The 18,450-nt window shown below is 40.8% G+C and overlaps 1 protein-coding gene across 1 annotated transcript in view; it reads left to right on the top strand.

Annotated features, from left to right (window-relative positions):
• The window catches only part of DGKK (diacylglycerol kinase kappa), a 98,327-nt gene that overhangs the window by 54,989 nt on the left and 24,888 nt on the right, over positions 1–18,450 (top strand). The window contains exons 6-14 of the mRNA XM_037733375.1: positions 4,335–4,470; positions 4,916–5,022; positions 5,337–5,459; positions 7,310–7,412; positions 13,178–13,361; positions 14,062–14,170; positions 14,925–15,064; positions 16,084–16,165; positions 17,876–17,967. Of these exons, the coding sequence (XP_037589303.1) occupies positions 4,335–4,470; positions 4,916–5,022; positions 5,337–5,459; positions 7,310–7,412; positions 13,178–13,361; positions 14,062–14,170; positions 14,925–15,064; positions 16,084–16,165; positions 17,876–17,967 (1,076 nt within the window). The remainder of the gene's footprint in view (positions 1–4,334; positions 4,471–4,915; positions 5,023–5,336; positions 5,460–7,309; positions 7,413–13,177; positions 13,362–14,061; positions 14,171–14,924; positions 15,065–16,083; positions 16,166–17,875; positions 17,968–18,450) is intronic.

The following is an 18,450-nucleotide window of genomic DNA, read 5'->3' on the forward strand; positions in this document are numbered from 1 at the left end:
TCTTCAAAGACCCTACTTCCATATAAAATCACAGTCACAGGTATTGGACATTAGGACTTGAACATATCCTTTGTGGGGGGACACAATTCAATCCACAAGAGTCCACCCTCTAGTTCCCCCAAGTTCATGTCCTTCCAGTGTGCAAAATACATTCACTGTCATCTCAACATCCTCAAAAACCTTAGCACATTCCAGCATTAAATCTAAGTCCAAAATATCATTTTTTAAATAATCTAAATCAGGTATGAGTGAGACTCTGTGTATGGTCCATCCTGGGAGATAGTCCTCTCTATCTGTGGACCTGTGAAACCAAGAAAACAAGCTAGATGTTTCCAAAATACAGTGCTGGGACAGACATAGGACAGACATTCCCATTTTGAAAGGGATAAAATGGAAGGAATAAAGTTGTGGGTCTAAAAGAAAATTGGCAACCCAGCAGGGTAAATTCCATCAGGTTTTCCAGGCCTGAGAATAATTATCTGTGGCTTGATGTTCTGTTCTCTGGCCCTACCCTCTTAGCCCACTGGAGTGTCAATCCACCCACAATCCCCCGCATAACCAAGGAGGTATCCCCCACCTTCTGGAACCCAGGAGATAACTCCACCCTCTGGAACCAAGGACACATTCTGAGGCCCACATTCTTTGGGCCTGTGAGTGCAGCAGTAGCACCTCTGGCCCTCTGAGCCTCCCTCAGCAGCCTTGCTGGCCTCTGAGCTACCTCTGTAAGTCATTCTTCCATTTTCTTGAAGGATAACACATGTCCACAGCTGAGTCACTTTCCCAGTGTGTATCATGCTTATAGAATCGCCGAAGTCAGACAACCTTCCTTCATTTTATCCCATATCTGTCCCCTTCAGTCCAAGTTCAGTCCAAGCTGACAGTGTTCTGCTGAAATGGGTAATTGGAGCCAGGTGTCCCACATCTAATCTCTCCAGCAAAAGTTTGTCCAGCCACACCCTTGGTGTTCTCTGCAGGGCACACTTTCTTGTGTTTTGCAATATAGATAGGCTGAGAATTGTCTAAATCTCCTAGTTCTGGTGACTTTTTGCTTAATAGTTCTCTATTATGGACTGAATTGTGTTCCCTCCACCCAACTTAATATGTTGAAGTCCTAACCCCTAATGGGACTGTATTTGGAGATAGGACATTTAGGAGGCAAATAAGGTTAAATGTGGTCATAGGGTGGGGACCTAATCCAATAGGATTGGTGGCCTTATAATAAGAGGAAAAGAAAGAGATATTATTTCTTTCTCTCTCTCTCTCTCTCTCTCTCTCTCCACATGCACACATCGAGGAAAAGCCACAAGAGCGCACAGTGAGAAGGCGGCCTTCTGCAAGCCAGGAAGGAAGCCTTCACCAGGAACTGAGTTAACTGATACCTTAATCTTGGACTTTCCAGCTGTAAACTGTGAGAAAATAGATTTCTATTTTTTAAGCCATTCAGTCTATGGTATCTTTTTATGGCAGCCTGAGCAGACTAATACAATTTCTTTCCTCAATGTATCACTTCCTTATCACATATTACTATAAACAGCAAAGAGAAACCACGATGCACCTGTTGTATTTTGCTTGGAAATCTCCTCAGTCAAATATTCAAGTTTATTGCTCACACGGTCTACTTTCCACCTGATAATAGAGCAAAATCAGCCATGTTCTCTGCTACCTTATGAAAGTATTACCTTTCTTTAGTTTCCAATAATATGTTCCTCATTTTCACATGAGGCCTTACCAGAAAGACCTTTAATGTTCATATTTTTAGTAACATTCTGTCCAAGGCAATCTAGGCTTTTTCTAGCATGTGTCTCAAAATTCTTCTAGTCTTTACCCATTACCCAGTTCCAAAGCCACTTCCACATTTTTAGGTATTTGTTACAGCAGCACCCCAATTCCCAGTACCAAAATCTGTGTTAGTTTCCTAGGGCTGCCATAATAAAATAACTACAACTGGATGGCTTAAAACTAACAGCAACTTATTGTCTCACAGTTCTAGAGTCTAGAAGTCCGAAATTAAGGTATCTGCAGGGCCATGCTCTCTCTGATGACCCTAGGGGAGGATCCTTCTTTGGCTCCTCCTAGCTTCTGGTGATTGCAGGCAAACTTTGGCATTTTTTGGCTTACAGATGCATCACTCCACTCTCTGCCTTCATTGTCACCTGGTGTTCTCCCCTGTCTCTGTGTGCTCTGTATCTTCACAAGCTGTTCTCCTCTTTGTATGTGTGTCTGTGTCCAAATTCCTCTCTTCTTATAAGGATACCAGTCATTGGATTAGGCCCATTCTAATCCAATATGACCTCATCTTAACTTGATTATATATGTGAAAATCCTATTTGCAAATAAGGTCACATTCATAGGTACCAAGGGTTAGGACTTGAACATATTTCTGAGGGGACACAATTCAGTCACCACACATACTCATCCAGGGTTGGAAGTATCAAATATTCCTTACAGAATAGGATGCACACAAGGAATATAAATTCCATCTCCTCAACTGCTGAACCTAAGCAATGTCCATTTTAAATATTCCTTTGTATTCTGTAGGAAATTTGAACCATGAAATTTAATATTATACCCAGTCAGAGCTCTGAATTTCTTTCACACAGTCCTGTAAAACCTTGCACATTCTAGAAGAGCTCACTTGTCATTCTATACAGGAATGATCTGTTTTAGAATTTGTTTCCTCCAGCAGACTATACATTCCTTGAGGGAAACAACTATGGTTTATTCATTTCTGCATCTCTAATGTCTACCATGGTAGATGATACATAGTAGGTTCTTAGTAATTATTGGAGGAGAGGTGACTGGGAGAAAAAAAAGAAGATCCTTGTAGAATTACAATCTAATGACTTGAGGGAGTAGAAAGGTTCTAGGAGCTCAGAGTGTCAACAGGACTCCCCATCTTCTGTTCTAATCACCCTAGAGCTTTTAAGTGTCTTAATGTACAATAAACATTGCAGTCGCAAACCAATCCCAGAACATGTGAGCCTTTAGTTCATCAAAGTAGCTTTCCTTTCCAGAAGGTTCCAGGTCAAATCAGCGGTAGCTTAACACATAGCCAGCATGCTAGAAGTGGGAAGGAGTGATCAGAGAGGGCTATGTACAGGCTATGTCTTGGATGGCTAATTCCTGTAAATTGATCAAGGATGAATATTTAATATGCTAGAGCCCTCAACAGCGCTCGCTCTCTCTCTCTCTCTCTCTCTCTCTCTCTCTCTCTTTCCTGTCAACTGACATCAGGAAGAAATGATAGTTCTTTTAAAAGTCTTGTTATACCTTTACACACCCAACTCATTATAATGTGAAGAATGAAAAGCTCTGTGAACGCCTGTGTCTAAAGTTCAGGGGAAGGCAGAAAGGGAGAAAATCAGACATTCACAGGAATTAGAGAAAAAGTATAAGAGTCCTTGGAGATTTTTTGGTTCCCACCCTTCCCTTCTTTCAATTTCAAAACTGTTGGTAGTATACCCCTGTGCCTTCTCTACGTGAAAGTCAGGCTGTGATATACAAATGCAGCATTTAACAAAAAATGTTAAGGCATGTTAACAAGAAATGTCAAACTCAATACCATGAAAGAGGACACCAATGAGAATGCCACTCCATGTGGGCAGGGGTTGTGTCTTGTTCACTATGTCTCAAATGCTTTGAAAAGTGGCAAACACAACGTATTTACTCAGTGAATGTTTGTTTAGTGGATTATTGAATGAACTAAGTTGATTAACTAGCAAACTGCTGTAGGCAGTCAGAGCGTGGTATTCCTAAAAGAATACTGAAGGGATTCCTAAAAGAATCCCGTGAGATGAAACTGTTGTCCAGGTAAAGCAATGCTCTGCTTACCTGGCAGCCAGGAAGGGAAGTGTATACCTCCAGGAAGGAGTTAAAGCCTTACTGAGTATTTCTTAGCCCAGAGTCAGAGCCTTGCCACCTCTCTTTATTCCCTGGCTAGAACATTTGGATATCACTGAATTTCCAACTTAGTACCTCCTTCTACTTACTACTTAAAGAGAACCAAGGCCAAAGCTAACAGAACACATTTTTGCTTGATCTAAGCCAATAAAGTGATTGGCCAAGCAGTATAAAGATCATTACTCTTGCCTTCAGCTTCGATTCCAAGATCTACCCCTCTATTATTTTTCTTTTCTAAAATGACTGGTAAAACAAACAAAAATGCACACAAAAAATCCCAGGTCCCAGGAATTGGTTCCAACTTTTAATCTTCCCCTTCACACGCTCTGACACCTATACAGCAGGCCATTTTAGACTCAACAGCCAATTTTCTGGCCCTCTTTAATCTGTCTCTGTGATTCATCCTCCATTCTCTCCTCTTTTATTTATTTTAGATACCTGCAGCAGAAAACAACCCTTTTCTTGTTGGAATGCACTATTGGTACTCCAGCTACAGTCACCGGACCCAGCACTGCAATGTTTGTCGAGAGAGCATTCCTGCCTTATCTAGAGATGTCATCATCTGTGAAGGTACCTTTCTGATTCCTTCAGGAAGTGAAGCTCAGTGGGTAGATATGGGGATGAAGGAACTCATGTGGCTTTAGTATCATTAACTCACACTAGGTTACTGACTCTGGTGTGAAGTTAACCCCGACTGAGGAAAGAAAAAGGGAGGAAACTAGCATGGGGATATTAAAATAGAGGGATGGTTATGGGGGGATAGGACTATATGATCACAAGTATTAAAAAGACAGAAATCATTCTAACCATCAATTTTCATTCAAGTTGGATAGTAAAAAGATTAGCTGGTAAGAATAAAAAGGAACTGGAATCTATTGGAAATAGGTATTTGGAGGTGCATTAGAACTATTTAGAATGCATTGGTGTTCTAATTTTCAGATCAGCTTAGGAAAGGGAATTAGAATCTTCACTGTTACCAGATTCACATTCATCTTTTTTCTTCCTCTTCTCACAGTGTGCAAAGTGAAATCTCACAGATTATGTGCTTTGAGAGCAAGCAAAGACTGCAAGTGGAATACATTGTCTCTCACTGACGACCTCCTCCTGCCTGCAGATGAAGTAGTAAGTATCAGTCATGTCTTCCTACAGTTGCCCTCTCCCATCTCCCCTTCCACCAGGATACACAGGAGAAGGAAGACTTCTTCCTCAATCCAGATAAGCAAAGTCCCAGGTTCACAATCCATCTTATCTGGAATAATGAACCTCCCTCTTCCACTTGTCATTGGTCGCTAGCATTAGAGTAGGCAGGGCAGGACCATAAAGGACATGGGGCATTTACCTAATGTCCTCCATGGAGTAGTACAGTTATTCCAGTTGCCCCTTCTTCTCCTTATGTCTCTAACTTCTACCTTCTGTGTCTTTTTATCCTTCTGCAGAACATGCCCCATCAATGGGCAGAAGGAAACATGCCTGTTGACTCTCAGTGTGCAGTATGTCATGAGAGCTGTGGCAGTTATCAGAGACTTCAAGACTTCCGCTGCCTCTGGTGTAATTCTACGGTAAGACTCTGCCCATCTTCTTGAAGGGGTGGATTAGAGCTTGACCATACATACACATACATAGAAACCTAAGAAACCCTTATCTCAAAATAGGTTAAACAGATTCCATAGTATAAAGCTTAGTATCCTGACTTTCCAGATCTGGCTATGGAGCCTTCGGGAGAAAGATTTAAGATCATCTTTGTTGGTTCTTAATTGGCAAGGCCTACTAACAAATGGGAAAAGCTGAACTCTCTAATGGCAGTATGGGCAGTTAAAAAATAAGTTCTGAGTCTGCCTTTGAGAAACCTTCTCCCTTTCTCATTCACCATTTCCTAGGAACTTGTAATCTTTGTTAATTAAAAATGGTTAATAATATTAACACATTATTATTGCCACTATATACTGAGTGCTTTATATACATAATCTCATTTAGTCCTTCCAATAAGCCTAAACCAGGCCTCATTGTTCCCATTTTACAGATGAGGAAAGTGAGGGTCAGAAAAGTGAAGTGATTTGTCCAAGGTCATTCAGCTAGTAAGCAAGAGTCTTTATTTATATATAGTTCTGCAAAGACTATGCTCTATTTTGGTTTGTTTTTTGTTTTTAAGATGGGGTCTCACGCTGTCACCCAGGCTGGAGTGCAGTGGCAGAATCACAGCTCACTGCAGCCTTGAACTCCTAGGCTCAAGTGAGATGGTCTCCTCTTACCTCAGCCTCCTCAGATTAGCTGGGACTACAGGCACACGCCACCATGCCCAGCTAATTTATTATTATTTTTTTTTTTTTTGTAGAGACAGAGTCTTGCTATGCTGCCCAAGCTGGTCTGAAACTCCTGGGCTCAAGCGGTACTTCCACTTTGGCCTCCCAAAGTGCTGGGCTTACAAGCATAAGCCTCCACGCCCAGCTGACCACACTCTTAGCTACAACACTACCGTGCCTCCAAGCCAGTGGTCCTCAAATGGGGGTAATTTTGCACACCCTGGAGACATTTGTCAATGCATAGAGACATTTTTTATTGTTGAAACTCTGAGTGGAGGGAAGTGCTACTGACATATAGTGGGTAGAGGCCTGGGATTCTGCTGAACCTCATACAATGCACAGGTCAGCCTCTCATAACAAAGAACCATCTGGCCCAAAATATCAGTAAGGCTGAAGTTGAGAGATCCTGATCTAGATTTCTAACCATTTAGATTCTTCTCGCAAACTGAGTTTTCTAGACAAGAAGAAACTGAAGTATGATCTTCCTTTTAGAAGACTCTGGTTGTCCTCTGGCTTTTTTTCAGCGTTTGAATAACCAGATCTTGTTCATATCCCGCTACAAACTGTGTAATTTTCTAGGAAGTGGCACATGAAGATGTCAGAAATCTGGAAAGAATGGCCACTTGTGGGAAAGGCAGCAGAGTCTCAGCTCTGTCACTTCCCAACTATTTGACCTTGGACAAAACTCTTTACCTCTCTGAGCTTTGATATCCTCGTTTTTAAAATGAATCCAACACCTGTTGTTTTAAGGATTGAAGTTTAATATTACATCATTAGTATTAAACCTTCTATACTGCAAGTAAATTCCCTATTCTGTAGGCCACTAAGGTTGTGCCTTAGGATTGGTGACTTCTCAGTGCCTGTAGGTGGGTATCTTCTGAAAGTCACCTTTGAAAGGATCAGAGTTCTGAGGTCACATTGAGGGACAATGTAGACTCGAAGTAGAATGGGGGTGTTCAGGTGAGTTAGGGATATATATATATGGCACCAAATCTCAGAAAGGGAGATTAAATACTAAGAATCTAAATCTTGATATTGGAACTCAAAACTGATCAATGGTATCCTTTTCTCTCCCCCTTCCTTTTTTTTCTCTGCTCTTGTCGTTTCAGGTGCATGATGACTGTAGAAGGCGGTTTTCCAAGGAATGTTGCTTTGGAAACCATCGCTCATCAGTCATTCCTCCGACTGCTCTAAGCGATCCCAATGGCGATGGTGAGTAGTTAAGTCTTAATCTCAGAAGCACATTGGGGATGGAGGGAAGGTGCAAAGGCTGGAAAGAAGGGCTACAATTAAATTATTCTCCTCAACCAAACATTTTGGGGAAGTAGAAATGTGCATGTGTATATAGATAGCTCATTTTTCTCTTACCTTCTATATCATGAATGTTGTTCTTTCTGGTGTATATGTATGTGGGCATATTCTCTGTAGCTTGGTCACAATTATTTCTGACTGATCAGAATTGATTTCAGCGTTTTCATGATTTTCAAATACTAAGATAATTCATGAAACAAGTTTGTGTCCAGGTGGACAAGGAAGAACTACATGAAGGCCAGGTTATGTTACTTTTAAAATGGAAACTAACACCAACTTTGTTCCTAAATGTGAAACTAACATGACCATTGTGCCAACACTCTTCATTGATGCTTTGTCAATTCCTGGACACTAGTGATTTATTAAGAACTCTATTCACAAGGTGTCTGAAGGCTACAGAAAGATCTAAGATATGGCCATGGCCAGAGCTACTGATTATCGTGGATTCAGGCTCTTAATATAAAACAAAAATGAACAATTTAATATATCATATGATAAGCGCCAAAGGAATGGTAGAGACATTTGGAAATAAGAAATATTAGGAATATTAACCATTTATAGGAAGTTGAGCAGAAAGGAGGTAGTAATAAAATCAATGCAGCAAGAATAAACTTTGTATAGAGGCTTCTATTAAGAGGTCTAGCAATGCTAGAACCAAAAAAGCAGAAGCCAAGGAGAAGGGTATTTTGTATAGCTTTTGTGAATAAGTAAGACATGGAGGTAGCATGACGTAAGGAAAAAAAAAAAAAAAAAAAACAAGAGCCAGGTAATTATGAGTTTTAGTCACTTACTAGATATATGATGTTGGGTTAGCCACTTACATTCTCTGAGCTTTGCTTTCCGCATCTGTAAATGGGAATGAAGCTATCTATTGTGAGGACAGATGATAATATGTAAAGGCCCTAAGTGTCTAAAAACATAACCTCAAAGGACCATAAAATTAAATCCCTCAACTTCTTGGGCAACTAAATACCTAATCTCCTAGCCTAATAAATAGTGCAGACCCCACAGGGATGGTTCACTCTTTGGCACTTGCCTTTTGAGTTCACCTCTCCTTCCCTACTTTTTCTTTGCTTCTTCTGAGAGATTCTCCTTTTTGCCATTGACTTGTTCATTTGCTTCTCCCATTACTTATTATTAAAGAGTGAGAGCTTTCAAGATCAAAATCACATATCACAGCTTAAAAGACCTAACCTATTTTACTAACACTAAGAAATTTAGAAATCTAATATACTTACCACTGGCATGCTACTATTTCACTAAGCCAGAGAAGAGATACACTGCTCATACATTTCAGTTTGTGTATGGTTAGTTTCATTCTATATATGGTCAATTTTGCTTACTGGAGGAAAGTTCAAATTCTTCCTGGAATATTTTAATCTATATTTCTCTAATTTTCTAATTTGTCCATCTCTAACATGTGGGATATCCACTTGTCCAAGAGTGATTAATGAACCCTCATTTCACTGACTTACAGATTATCTCCATATAGATGCTAGTTGCTCACTTCATTGCCAGGGAAGAGCTAGCATCAACTGGAAGCAAAGAAAGAAGAGTGGATGGTTTCCTTAGAGAACAGAAGGGGGCAAAGATTCCTGTAGCCATTACGACATAGTTTTAGAACTAGACATACCACATGTGTATCTGCGTGCTCATATATATGCGTGCGCGCGTGCGCACACACACACACACACACACACACACACACACACACACAGAGCCACCATAGACTCTTTCAGTTATTTTTCCAACCATAACACAGATATAGCTGGACCTTAGTACATAGAATGAGTCCCCATAATGACATGTACAGACACAAAACTGAATTCACTCAGGTATACATGCATATATTATTCTCAGATCTACTCAAATAGTTATCCACACAGAGTCACCCACCAGGTAGTTGACCAAAGAGGTGATAAGATTGATGACTTAGTAAATAAGATATACTTTCCTAGATTGAAGAATGAGGGACTAGGTGAAGATGCAGTTGATACAAAAGGAAAAGTAGCAAACTGGTCAGCTGAGCAAAATCAGGCTGCTAGTGAAATCAACCTAGTTTTGAATCTGAGACATTTTGCTCAACCCCACAGGGACCTGACGAAGATGTCTTTAAGCAGATGGCCCACCTCAGCATGCCACTAATCACCCCAAATAAGCGTTAAGAGGCTTGCCACCTCTCCTTTGTAACTGGGCCAAACATATTCTGTGCTTCCTGTCCTTGTGTTGGTGTTTTAAAAATTTGTTTCTTCCTATCCTACATCAGTTCTTATTCTTGTTGTAGATTGCCAGATAATGGCATTCTTTATTTTTCTGTCCATTAATAATGTAATATTACTCAGAAGCACATGGGATAATCTATTCTTTTTGTGTGGTGTCTTATTTAACACCCCATGAGTTCGCTTTTAGCTTTTCCTCCTAGTCATCTGCAATCTTGGTCCAATTGATCTCACTCTTCCAGCACTTCTTTCTATCATGCATTACTTGTCCTGGGTCTTCTCTGAAATGTCTTTCAAGACTTCCCTATCGTCCTGACTCTTCCTGGCTTCTTGGTTGTGGCCATGTGCCCTTTAATGGGTAAGTTTCCTACTGGAAGGTCCCATCCCAGAGGAATCTTTTGAATCTTCCAGTCATAGAATCTTAGTGATGTAAGGACCTTAAAGATGATCTGGTTCAATGCCCCCTGGCTGAGCTAGAGAATCCTTTCTTCAGCATTCAGCTGAAGTCATGAAGGCATACAGCTCATGACTTTCTGAGAAAGGCCTTGCTAGCATTGAGTCAACCCATCCATTCACACATGTATTTGTTCAGTCAATAGACTCTAATTTCTGAAAATTCCTTCCAATTATCCCTTTTTCCTATCCAGTCTTCTTGATAAATTCCTTCTCTCATCCTTTATGGTCCAGCTCAAAATCAAAACATTTTGTTTTCTCTGTTTGACAGCTTCTGTAATGGCCTCTTCCCACTCCCCCAAACAAATCAGTTACTTCTTTTGCTATAAACCAAGAACACATATCTCAAAGTACCTAACACATGACATTATAATGGTGTCCGTCTTCCACCCCAGACTGTGAACTCTCTGTACCCCTATCACTTGACTCAGAACTGGGTATATGATATACACACAGTCAAGATTTGTTACATGAATTCATTAATACGTTTACTGAATACTGACTATATGTAAGGCTCAGTGCTGAGCAATGACTAAGATAGTATCACTGGCTCATGTGAAGGAAAAGTAATGAAGTGCAGTGGTTGTTGTATCAGAAGCATCTGAAAGGCTTGTTAAAACACGGATTTCTGGGCACTACCCCCAGAACATTTGATTCAATAGATCTGCGTGGGGCCCAGGAATTTGCATCTCTAACAAGTCCCAGATGCTGCTGATACTACTAGTCCCAGAAACACACTCCATAATTGAATGCATGCCCCTGGACAAGTTACTTAACCTCTCTTATTAATCTGTCATTTGTTTTCTGCCAATAAGGAATGATAATTGTATTCAGGTGTGTCATGAAGGTTAAATGAGTTAACATTTGTAAAGGAGGATTTTAAAAGTATGGGAAGAAAACGGTAAGCCAACCTATGCCAATTTAGCATCCTTCTGTGGAGTGAACAGAAGAAATTTGATTGGGACTGTTGGCTCCCTGTTTAGGGCACTGTGATTGTATTAATGCAGCTCAAAGAAACATGAGCTTTTTTTTGAAAGGTTCTTTCAGGCTGTTGACTCATCAGGAGCTTGAAGTCAACTAAATCCCCTAAGCTCTTTTCACACTTGATGCTGCCAAGTCAAGTTCATATTGTCCTGTTCTGGAACAATTTATGTCCTCGAGCCTAAAGGGCAAGCTTTATATTTATTCCCTGTACAATTTCATCCCTGGACTTTGACTGATCAGCCTGTTGAGGTCATTTTTCAGTCTTGATTCTGTCATCCAGTATCTCTTCCTCCAGCTTTGAGTACTTCAAAGTTCACAAGCCAGCCTTCTATGTTTCTATGTGAATTGTCAATTAAAATTGTGGAATAATACTGGACACTCCCTTATGATTAACATCAGTCTATTCAAAGCAATCTTGTGGGAAGGATTGTTTACCTGGTTATAAATCTTCCTAACATTATTATATTTCAGCCCTCAGTGGCACTCATCTTTGTCACCTTGTTTGCAAGATTCTCTTGATAAACTTGGCCTTGCTCAAATTCAGATATTCTCTTCCTCAGGGGAAAATGCTAGATGGGGCTGCCTCTGTAGTCTCCTGGGACTGCCTTCCTGCCGGGGCTACTTCCCATTGTCTTCCCACCTGTGACCAAATGAGGTTTTATGCTAAAGTTCAAGTTGCCTTAATTACAGAATTTTCTCTTTATTTAGAAGCTTCCTATGCTCACTCTAGTTTACACCCTCATGGCTATTTAATTTATAGACAGCATTAGTATAATTCTTTTTTCTTATTTCTTAATTCTTCTCTAGCTAATAGATTAACATGGTTGAGTTTTTTTTTAAAAAAGAAATACACATACACACAATATTTAATGAAAAGTCATGCTGCTATCTTTTCTCTGATCTTCTCAATCTCCTACAGCCCCCATATCCTCACTCACAGTTAAATACTGCCATTATTTTTTAAATACCTTCCAGTAGTTCTTCGTGTATATACTAGTAAATATAAATAGATATTATTATCCATCCCCTTTAATACTATGCACATTGTTCTGCGCCTTGCTCTTTTTCTCCTTCACAGTATATTTTGGACACCCCAGATAGTCTCCCTTTTCAGGGTCCTGGCACTTATTCTTCTTCCTGCTCCCCCCACAAAAAACTCTTCCTCAGATATCTGTATTGCTCACTCTCTCACTTCATTCAAGTTTCATCTCAAATGTCACCTCCTGAGAGAAGCCATCCCTGACCACTCTGTCTAAAATAACACCCCTTCTCATCTCTACCCCCTTTCCCTACTTTATCTTCCTTCGTGACAAATTCTTTTTTATAATTATTTGTTATGGTCTGTGACCTTCATTAAAATATAAGTTCCACAAGGGCAGAGACTATTTCTATCTTGTCTACCACTATAGTCTCAAGACACAAAGCAGGCACAGAGAATGCCCTCCATACATATTTATTAAATGAAGGGATTAATGTGTTTTAACTACCATTGTGTCAACATATAACTTTAGTTAAAAAATTGTTGAAAGGGGTACTACTTTTGGATAATGTGTTCAGGGAAAGTAACTACTTCTGAGCTATGCTACTGAGGGGACCCAGTTTGTACAAGATTCCCCTTGTAACTGTGAGTCCTGGCAAGTCCTAAAAATTTGGTGCATGACTGGCTAGCTGGCTTAGGATGCCTTCACTGGCCAGAGAGTGGGAATTGGCCCATAGAGGAAACCTGCCTTCGATTTTTCCAGGCAAACCAGTAATGAAATCTGCTCAAGTAGATTTCCTTCAAGCTCCCTTTCACCCAGGCTAAAACAAATGGGTCTTCTCAACCCACCTCCTCCCACCCACAGCTGGACAAATACTTTTAAGCCCTTCTGGGTGGTATCTTGACTTTTCCTCTGCTCCTCATTCTCAAAAGACTGAGACTCATACTCAAAAAGTTATTGCAAAATGTGATGTTAAGTCATGTCTCATTTCCATCTCAACGGGTCTGTTCTTTTTTTTCTTCTTTTTCAGGTCAATTAGTAGTATCTTCGGACTTCTGGAATCTTGATTGGTCATCAACCTGTTCATGTCCCTTGCTCATCTTCATCAACTCCAAAAGTGGAGATCACCAAGGGATCGTCTTCCTCCGAAAATTCAAGCAATACCTTAACCCGTCTCAAGTGTTTGACCTATTGAAGGGTGGACCTGAAGCCGGGTAAGCATGTACCCCATGTGTATGTAAGGGAGTCTTCCCTTTATACATTCTAAACTAGGATAGGCTTCTTGGAATCAGTTCTTGTATTTGGGCAGGAAAGGTCTATTTTCCCAAGTCAGAACACAAACACATAACTACAGAGCCTTTTGGGTTGGCTGGTAGGAGGACTTTTAGCCCTTTCCCAGAAATCTCTTCAAGCCCATGTTCAAGCCCCTCCCAGATTTGCTTTATCTTTTCTGGTTGGAAAAAGTAAAACTATCCTTCAACCAGAAGTGGAGAAAGAGGCAAATGGATACTGCTATCTACTTTTCCTGCCACTCTCTTTCCTGGGACGAAATAGATATATCTCCACTACAGACCTGTTATATTTTGGGACCATCTGGCTGCTCAGTTCTGGTTCCCGTGAGCCCATTGGCCACTGGCCACCATGCAAGTGGCCAATGGCCAATGGGTTTGGTTAGGTTACTAGTGTTTTCCAGAGCAAAGCTGGGCACAGAAAGAGGATGAGTTGAGGCAAAGCCTGATCTCTGGGGTTGTCTATGGTCTTAGATACACAGAGAGATAAGGGATAAGGGAACGAAGGCAGGTAGTCTGTTACCAGAGTGCCAAAGCAGCAATCCTTGTGTCCTGACACATTGTAAGAAAAGTTACAAAACCCATCTGTTCATGAAATGACCTCCTTTCCTCTTTGTCTTTCTAGGCTGTGCATGTTCAAGAACTTTGCTCGCTTTCGCATTCTTGTTTGTGGTGGAGATGGCAGCGTGAGCTGGGTCTTATCTCTGATTGATGCCTTTGGATTACATGAAAGGGTAAGTCCCTGGATAACTCAGTTTAGCCATTGCTAGAAAGAGTAGGGGTATGCAGCTGCCTATCCCAAGAAGTCTGAAGTCTTCACCCTTCATCTCTGTAAAATATGTTTCCCACAGGTTTCATAGTCATCCTGACTGGTAGATTCCCAATCTAAGCCTGCTCATCTAGACTATTTTCTGGTTGTCTATTTGTATAAAGTTGACAGAAAGAATGAGCAGTGCTCCATTCCCTAGGCTTCAAAGTGAAGAGTTGAAGGGGAGGAGAGCAAACGAAACAGAATTGGTCACAGACAGCACTTGTCCCCCAGTTTCCTTTCCCTCCTGTGGCCACTGATTTTCTTTCTTGAGTCTCAAAAGTGGCAGAAACTGTCCTCCATGTCTCCTTGTTAGGCAGCCCCCTGCTCTTCTCACTCCAGTAGTTTTGTCTCCTGAGGTAGTTCACCTCCTTGGCCCAGCCCAGATAGAAATTCACAGCTATATTTCTCTTTTATAAGCATGGCCATGAATATTGACATATTCCAGCAACTTTTCCCTTTACTTAGTAGGTTCTGTGTTGTTAATATTGGGGTCCAATTCCTTAGGGAAAATTTCACCCAATTGCAAACATCCTCTCATTACCTTCCCCAGAATCTGAAGTCCCTTAAAACCACTGGCTTTAAGACCATAATTCTTCCCAAAGAGTTCCCTCTAGGTTCTTTCATGGGTGAAGCTTGGTAGGACTGTCTGAAAAGGGTATCTCCTTTTGTTCTTGCAGTGTCAGTTGGCAGTCATCCCACTTGGAACCGGCAATGATCTGGCTCGTGTCCTGGGCTGGGGTGCATTCTGGAACAAAAGCAAGTCACCTCTGGACATCCTCAACAGAGTGGAACAGGCCAGTGTGAGATTTCTAGACAGGTAAGTGGCCGAAAGACCAGGCCCTTGTGCCTGTTCCTGTCCCACATCAGTTACATCATTTCAATCAGGAATACTTTAGCCTCTCTGATAGAGCCTCATTTCCTTTCTGGCTTCAGTGCAGAACAGTTTGTGAGTTGTGTGGGGCTTGTCTCTTGGGAAGCCAGGGTCTACCATGTATCCTTCAAACATCATTGAAGCCCCTCTTCAAAACTAAAGGATTCTACCAGGAGGTCAAGGCTGCAGTGGGCCATGATCATGCCACTGTATTCCAGCCTGGGCAACAGAGTGAGACCCTATCTCAAAAACAAAAAACAACAACAACAAAAAAAAAAACACCAAAAACCTAAAGGATTCTGGAGTAGGGGCCCCATGGACAAAGTTCAAGGGTTCTATGAACCCTCTTCAAATTGCAGAGCCAATGATCTGTTTAAGCATATTCTCTCTTAGAGAAAAGTCTATAATTTCACAAGATTTTCAAAGAAACTAAAGAAGGGATGGAGGGAGAGTTTAGAAATAACTTGCTTACATTGTCACTGCTCTAGAGAAGAGAGAGTATTATTCTATCTCCTGAGGAAAAAAAGACTTTCTATGCTGGTGTATTTATGAGTATTTGATTTATTGCTGCCCATAAGGATCTCCTGGGGAACTCTTTTAAAACATCAACCTGGGCCTCACCACAAAGATTTCAGTAGGTCTTGGGCAGGGCCCTGGATTGTGTATTGTGCAAAAGCACCTCAGGTGATCTTGATGGTTACCTCTGGTTAAGTAGCACTGTTCTATGAGAACCCCGTAAAGGGAAGGGAATTATTTCCATCACACTGGCCTATAGAAGTCATGAGACAGAGGTCTCTCTTATGGTATACCTTAAGATTAGGTGACCAGAGATAGCTTGGGCATACCCTACAACCCACCTCCCCTCACCACATAAACATTTTTATTTCTGTCTTCACCTTTGAAGCATTAATTCCTACCAGTGATGAAACAGATCCTTAAATATCTGTCTTTGAAATTCATTTCAGATGGAGTGTGATGATCCGTGAGACTCCCAGACAGATCCCACCACTAAAAGGACAGGTTGAAATGGATGTACCACGATTTGAGGTAACTACTGTTCAGCTGTAATTCAGACCAACATCTTTATTACACAGTGAAATAATTGGCAAAACCCAGAGAGAAGCTTTGGCATTGTCCATGGACGAGGATGAGACCATTGAGGGTTGGTGATGTGTCAGTTAGCAGCTATTTACCAAGAACCGTGTTAAGCATTGGGGATATAATTCATTCACCCATTTACTTATTCATTCAAAATATTTATGGAGCAACTACCATATGTGAGATATTGTTCTAGGAACTGTTTGTGTATGCTAGTGGGTAAAGAAGAATGACATAGTCTACTTGAAGAGATGGGAAAATAAATCGTTTTAATCAAGTAGTATGAGTGTTAGTATATAAGGAAGTAGAGGGGGTTGGGAACACATAGCAAGAATACTTATCTCAGTCTGGGGAAATCAGGGAAAGCCACTCAGAAGGAGGGCCGTTTCAGAAGAGATGAGATCCACAGGGAGCTAACCAGGAGAATAAGAAAGGGGAGGCCTGTTCCACACAGTTGGAACAGCGTGTATTGTTCCAAAGGCAACGGAGAGCATGGAATATTCACAAATCTGAAATACATTCATAATGGCTAATGCATAGGGGCCAGGGAGGGGGCATTCAAGGAGAATGACTAAAGATGAGGCTAGAGAAGTAATCAGGGGCCAGTCCAGGAAGGGCCTGATAAACCCCAGTAGGAAGTTTGAGTTTCATCCTAATAGCCATTAGAATTATAGAAGGGGATTTTCTTATATTATTATGAAAATTTCTACATTTATGAAAGTTGAAATGGTAGATCTACTACTAACATTTTCCTGTGCATGCTTTATCACATATCTGGTCATCTATTCAGTCTGCTGTCAAAGAGAAGGGGTTTAACCAGAGGAGTGCCATGGTATGTGCAGAAACAATTGAAGGAATAAAAGACTAGAGGAAAGGAGAAAAGCTAGGAGATGTGGTAATTGTCTAGGCAAGAGGTGATGGTAATTTGGACTGGTGAAGTGGTAGCAGGGATGAGTAGAAGTGGATACATTTGAGACATACTGAAAAAATATAATTATAAGTTCTTGGTAGATGTTTGAATGTCAAGGGTGATAGAGAAGAAGGAATAGAAGTTGTAATTAAGAGCACAGACTCAAGAGCCAGATCACCTGGAATTGAATCCTGGCTCTACAACTTATCATCTTTCCCTTCTCTGTGCCTCAGCTTTCTCTTCTGTAAAATGGAGATAATAATAGTCTTTATCTCATAGGGTTGTTATGAGTATTATATGAAAAAACATGTACATGTAGGTTAGAACAGAGCCTGGCACATAGTCAGTACTATATAAGTGGATACTGTTATTATTAATAGTAATACTATTAAATAAGTTACATTCTAGAATTGAAAAGATGTAGATTTGAATCTAGCTTTATTCCTTACTAGCTATGTAATATGAGATTGTTTGTTCATTTGAAACATGAAACAAATAGTACCTCCTTCATATGAGGTTTTGATTATTAAGAGAAAATGAAATACATCTAAATATTTAGAATGAGCATAGATCTAAGATCATCTCTGTTGACCTTCAACAAGAATTCTTTGATCACAATCATTTCTAGAGAGGCAGTTGAGTTGCTAGTAGAGTCAGTAAGAAATGATGAGGCTGTGGGGGATGAGGATGGGCAGCACACTGTGTTATAGCACTAACAGTCCAGGGCTAAGAACTCCTTTTGCCCCTAGGCTGCTGCCATCCAACACGTAGAATCTGCAGCTACTGAGTTGAACAAAATCCTGAAGGCCAAGTACCCCACAGAGATAATCATCGCAACCAGGTCAGTCTTCCTTTGGCTCTCATCCTTTGGGGTTGTTCCCAGGTCAGACATGGGGCTCATTTTGATAGGTGGGGGTGTTGAGGCCAAGGAAAATATATGTTTATATTCCCAAATCAGATTTCTCCCAACTCAAACCCCTTAATGGGAAGTTTAGGAAAGAAGGATAACATTGAGGTGAAGGCTTCTGCTGCTCCAAGAAGTCAAAATTGCAAGCCAGAGATTTGGAAAGAGGATTATAGTAGGGAAACACAACATTTTCCCTATTTAAGAGCATAGCATAGCTCTCTATAGTATAGACACCTTGCTTTCTATCTTTTTTTCCCCCCATTTATTTATTTTATTGCATTTTAGGTTTTGGGGTACATGTGAAGAACATGCAAAATTGCATGTGGCAGTGTGATTTGCTGCCTTCCTCCCCATCACCTACATCTGGCATTTCTCCCCTTGCTATCTCTCCCCAGCTTCCCACCCCTCACTGTCCCT

The sequence above is a fragment of the Cebus imitator genome, unplaced genomic scaffold (genome assembly GCF_001604975.1).
Source record: "Cebus imitator isolate Cc_AM_T3 unplaced genomic scaffold, Cebus_imitator-1.0 Scaffold520, whole genome shotgun sequence".
Lineage (NCBI taxonomy): Eukaryota > Metazoa > Chordata > Mammalia > Primates > Cebidae > Cebus > Cebus imitator.